General features: G+C 33.7%; 2 protein-coding genes across 2 annotated transcripts in view; one reads left to right on the forward strand and one right to left on the reverse strand.

The window, feature by feature from the left end:
• LOC137624323 (protein C-mannosyl-transferase DPY19L3-like) overlaps nucleotides 1–5,000 on the forward strand; it is a 733,373-nt gene that overhangs the window by 120,764 nt on the left and 607,609 nt on the right. The window lies entirely within an intron of this gene.
• The window catches only part of ft (cadherin-related tumor suppressor fat), a 434,096-nt gene that overhangs the window by 102,818 nt on the left and 326,278 nt on the right, over nucleotides 1–5,000 (reverse strand). The window contains 2 exon segments of the mRNA XM_068354996.1: nucleotides 198–385; nucleotides 2,436–2,637. Coding sequence (XP_068211097.1) covers nucleotides 198–385; nucleotides 2,436–2,637 — 390 coding nt within the window.

Genomic DNA, 5,000 nt, shown 5'->3' on the forward strand with positions numbered 1-5,000 from the left:
AGAGAGAGATGACTGACTTGACTCATTAGAGAGAAAACAAATGACTAACTTGACTCATTGGCAAACTTATCTGAGAGAGAGAGAGAGAGATGACTGACTTGACTCATTGGCAAACTTACCAGAGAGAGAGAGAGAGAGAGAGAGAGAGAGAGAGAGAGAGAAACAAATGACTGACTTGACTCATTTAGCAAACTTACCTGTACTGTGGAGGACAACCTGACGAGGGGAGCCTGAGCCATGTCGGAGGCCCTGACGACCAAGTTGTAGAAGCTCTGGTCCTCCCTGTCCAAGGGCGCCCTGGTGAAGATGGTGCCATTTTCGCTGATGCTAAATTGGTTCTTCTCGTCCCCGCCCGAGATGGTGTACACTAGACGCCCGTTGAGACCTGTGGATGGAAATGGGAATATGTCATTGATTTTGATATATAAATTGGAGTTACAATACTAAGGGTCTCGGGAAAATTAAAATCATAAGTAAAACTTCGTTTGAGAATTGGTAATTTTCAAGCACTTATATCTAGGCGATTTATAAACGAATTTTTGAAAGCTTTTGAGTTTGTGTATATCCAAATACCATTTTTAATGTGAAAATAAAAAATGTTTTTTAGATGACATTGAAGCAATAACAAATAAGACTTTGAGCTTTGGAACCCCTTAGTATAGTGAACGCCTCAATTGGAGCCTCGAAAGCATTGGTCTTCTACAGAGAAATTGAGAAAGCTGTCATAGGTGGAGGAAAGTGTTTGTCCAAAATTGAAATATGCTGTAAAAGTTGATTTTAACTTTTGTGTCAAACGGTGCCATGAATCTCAATGGTAAACCTTTTCAAAGGTTTGTTTCACTATTGTTATTATTATGACTAGCTAAGCTACAACCCTAGTTGGAAAAGCAAGATGCCATAAGCCCAAGGGCTCCAACAGGGAAAATTAGCCCAGTGAGGAAAGGAAACAAGGAAAAATAAAATATTTTGAGAACAACAACACCACCAAAATAAGGAGAATTTGTAAGTAATAGGCCAGACTATTCGGTATATCCGTAGGCAAAGGAAAAATGAACCGTAACCAAAGAGAAGGGCTCAATGTAGTACTGTCTGGCCAGTCAAAGGACCCATAACTCTAGCGGTAGTATCTCAACGGGTGGCTGGTGCCCTAGCCAACCTAGTAATCAACCATCATTTTGTTTATGAAAACATATTTCCTATGACTGATCTTTTTTATCTATGCGAGATGAATTTGTCATGTTTGGCTTTAAAAGGTTTTGTCTTCAAGCCATTTGATGTGAGTATTGTATTTTATCTTTGCACTAAAATCAAACCCGTATGTAAATTTATGTGTCACTCTAGACTTTGAATATATCTCTTAAGTTTATTAGATATATTTATAGTAGTTAATTAATGTCTCGTGTCAAAATTAATAATTTGTTATCGAGCTGGCCATTGTCATTTTGAAATGATACGCATGAGAACATCCTTCGTCGACAAATACATTTTCAAAATATATTTTGGGAACACTTTAAAGTTAGTCTTTTCTCTCATTGGAATTCAGATTGTATTTTTTTTACACTTTCATACATATTTTCGTTGCCACTTTCCTCTTAGGTAAGGGTAGAAGAGATTCTTTAGCTTTGGTAAGCAGCTCTTCTAGGAGGACACTCCAAAATCAAATCATTGTTCTCTAGTCTTGGGTAGTGCCATAGTCTCTGTACCATGGCCTTCCACTGTCTTGAATTAGAGTTCTCTTGCTTGAGTGTACACTCGGGCAGACTATTCTATCCTATTTCTCTTCTTCGTGTTTTGTTGAAGTTTTTTATAGTTTATAAAGGAGATATTTATTTTAATGTTATTGTTCTTAAAAATATTTTATTTTTCCTTGGTTCCTTTCCTCACTGGCCTGTTTTTCCTGTTGGAGCCCCTGGGCTTGTAGCATTCTGCTTTTCCAACTAGGGTCGTAGCTTAGCAATTAATAATAATAATAATAATAATACATTTGGTTTGCTTTTTCTCGTCATTCCTTTGAGTGGTGAGTGGCATTCAAGTTTATTGAAATCAATCCTTTATTAACATCTTCATTTTCGGTATATGGGATATTATGAGCAAGGGTTTAATGCATGCAGGAGTTGACCTAACATTGAATCTTTGTTTAATCCAATTACAATTATTATTGGATTCTGTTGTAATGAAAAGAAGTTTCAATTTGCGAATATTCCCTTACGTTCTCTTTATTTCTAGTATCAATCAAGTTTTAGCTTTTAGAAATCTTATAAGATATGTGCCAAATGCAATTTCTTATTGTGAACAATATCGATTTGGTTAACCTTGCACGACCTCCTGACCATGAAGGCAGCTAAAGACTTCGGACTTAAGCTAATCTATTGCTTAGTCCTCTTAAATGAGATACAAAAAAAAACTAAAATCAATGAATAGATTTGTTTACGTACCAGAGTCTTGATCTGTGGCCGACACGGAAAGCACTGAAGACCCAACGGTGATGTTTTCAAATACTTCGTTGACATAGCCCTTGAGGTCGAAGATCGGGGCGTTGTCGTTGAGGTCCTGGACGTTGAAGTAAACAGTGACCGTAGAGGAGAGCAAAGGAGTGCCGGTGTCCTGTGCCTGCACCACCAGGATGTAATGCTGGACCTGCAGAAGGGAGAAGGTAGTTTGGTTAGAATAAGGCGGGGGTAACAAACACACTGTGTGAGGAGAATGCAAGTAAAGTTTGTTCAACAGATAACGAGCTCATATACTATCAGCTGAGAGCAAGAATGTCACATAAATTCAAACAATATAAAGCATAAATTCAAACAATATAAAACATACGATGGCAAGCTTAAACAGGTTGTTTTATTATCAGTTTAGGAGAGAAACTGAGATATAAAAGCAATAGCATTTCAATGTATGACCGTGTATGAAACACGTGCGGTACAACAAAATTGGCCTCCTAAGCCTGGGTATGAAGTCATCCAGTCGGATAGGAGGAAAATGTTTTGACGAAGGTAATGGAAGGGATATCAAAACAATCTTCACCTTCCCAAGATTATATCACAAATTTGGCAAGATATCACGAATTTTGTTATTGCAAGATGGCACCACAAACTTATGTTTTGCATTATAGCATCGTAAACATAAATTTTACAAAATGACTCCTCGAATTTAGATTTTACGAGATGACATCACAAACTCGATTTTTATTAAGTGACATCACAATTTGGTTTTTGCTAAATTGCATCACAAATAAGGCTTTTGTAACAGCGTCAGAAAATTGGGTTTTGTAGCTTACATAATAGAATTTAGTCTGAAAAGTTACATCACAAACTTGGTTTTTAGAGGATGATACCACATATCTGATTTTCGTAAGATGATGAAAAGATTCAGGCTTTGCAATATGAATATATGTATGTATATGTATGTATATGTAAATATATATATATATATATATATATATATTTATATATGTATGTATGTATGTATATTGTATTTTATTTATATATATATTATATATATATACATTATATATATTGTATTTTATTTATATATATATATATATATATATATGTATATATATATATATATATATATATATATATTTGTAAGATGAAATCTTGGCTATTTCAAGATGACGTTAAAAATTACAAACATGATTTAGTTAGATGGCATCTCAAACTTGTCTTTTGGCAGATGACAATCCAAATTTGGGTATTAGAGTTGTCATTTCAATTTTCATGTTGAGTCATTGTATGTAGTCTAAAAAAGTAAGATTTTTTAAAAGTAACATGATACAATGCAATAAAAGATATATACTAAAGTTTTTTCCCGTATTTAAAATTGAGTTTTTTCCCGTATTTAGAATTGAGTTATGTTCTACGATAAGAAAGAAATTGAACCATTACAATTCCTGCTACTGATTCTGCAGGTCATCTTCAGTTGAATGTATTACAAACAATGTGCGAATGAGTTGCATAACCCATTTTTTTTTTCGTCAAATATGTTATAATAACTGGGTTTATGGAAAAGCTAAAATCCTTTCGTGCTCTTTTATAATAGAAAGTCTCTCTCTCTCTCTCTCTCTCTCTCTCTCTCTCTCTCTCTCTCTCTCATATATTAGCTATACTGTTACAAATTTGCCGTAAAGACGATAAAAATCATGAAATAAATGTTGCCAGGCATTTATTATTATTATTATTATTATTATTATTATTATTATTATTATTATTATTATTATTATTATTATTATTATTAATTGCTAAGCTACAACCCTAGTTGGAAAAGCAGAATGCTCTAAGCCCAGGGGTTCCAACAGGGAAAATAGCCCAGTAAGGAAAGGAAACAAGGAAAAAATTAATATAAGAATAACATTAAAATAAATATCGCCTATATAAACAATAAAAACTTTAACAAAACAAGAGGAAGAGAAATTAGATAGAACAGTGTGCCCGATTGTACTCTCAAGCAAGAGAACTCTAACCCAAGGTAGTGGAAGACCGTATTAAAAACGAAATAATTTATTTTCAACCAATGTAAGCTTTTTTATGCTGAGATTATTTGATGAAAACCTATATTTATTCATAAATATCAAAATAAATGTTCAAACTCAGGTTTCTATACTTCGTAACCTTCTTGCTCAGTGTTTTATTAACTGTGGATATTTATGAAAGAAAATATATGAATGCAACATTTGACTTTGGGCTTTGTTGCGTATCGTCTTTTGTTACGGAATATTTGCAGTTATTATTATTATTATTATTACTATCCAAGCTACAACCCTAGTTGGAAAAGCAAGATGCTATAAGCCCAGGGGCTCCAACAGGGAAAAATAGCCCAGTGAGGAAAGGAAATAAGGAAATAAATAAATGAAGAGAACAAATTAACAATAAATCATTCTAAAATAAGTAACAACGTCAAAACAGACATGTCATATATAAACTATTAACAACAACAAAAACAAATGTCATAAATAAACTATAAAAAGACTCATGTCTGCCAGGTCAACAAAAAAGGTTGAA

The sequence above is a fragment of the Palaemon carinicauda genome, chromosome 31, assembly GCF_036898095.1.
Source record: "Palaemon carinicauda isolate YSFRI2023 chromosome 31, ASM3689809v2, whole genome shotgun sequence".
Classification (NCBI taxonomy): Eukaryota; Metazoa; Arthropoda; class Malacostraca; order Decapoda; family Palaemonidae; genus Palaemon; species Palaemon carinicauda.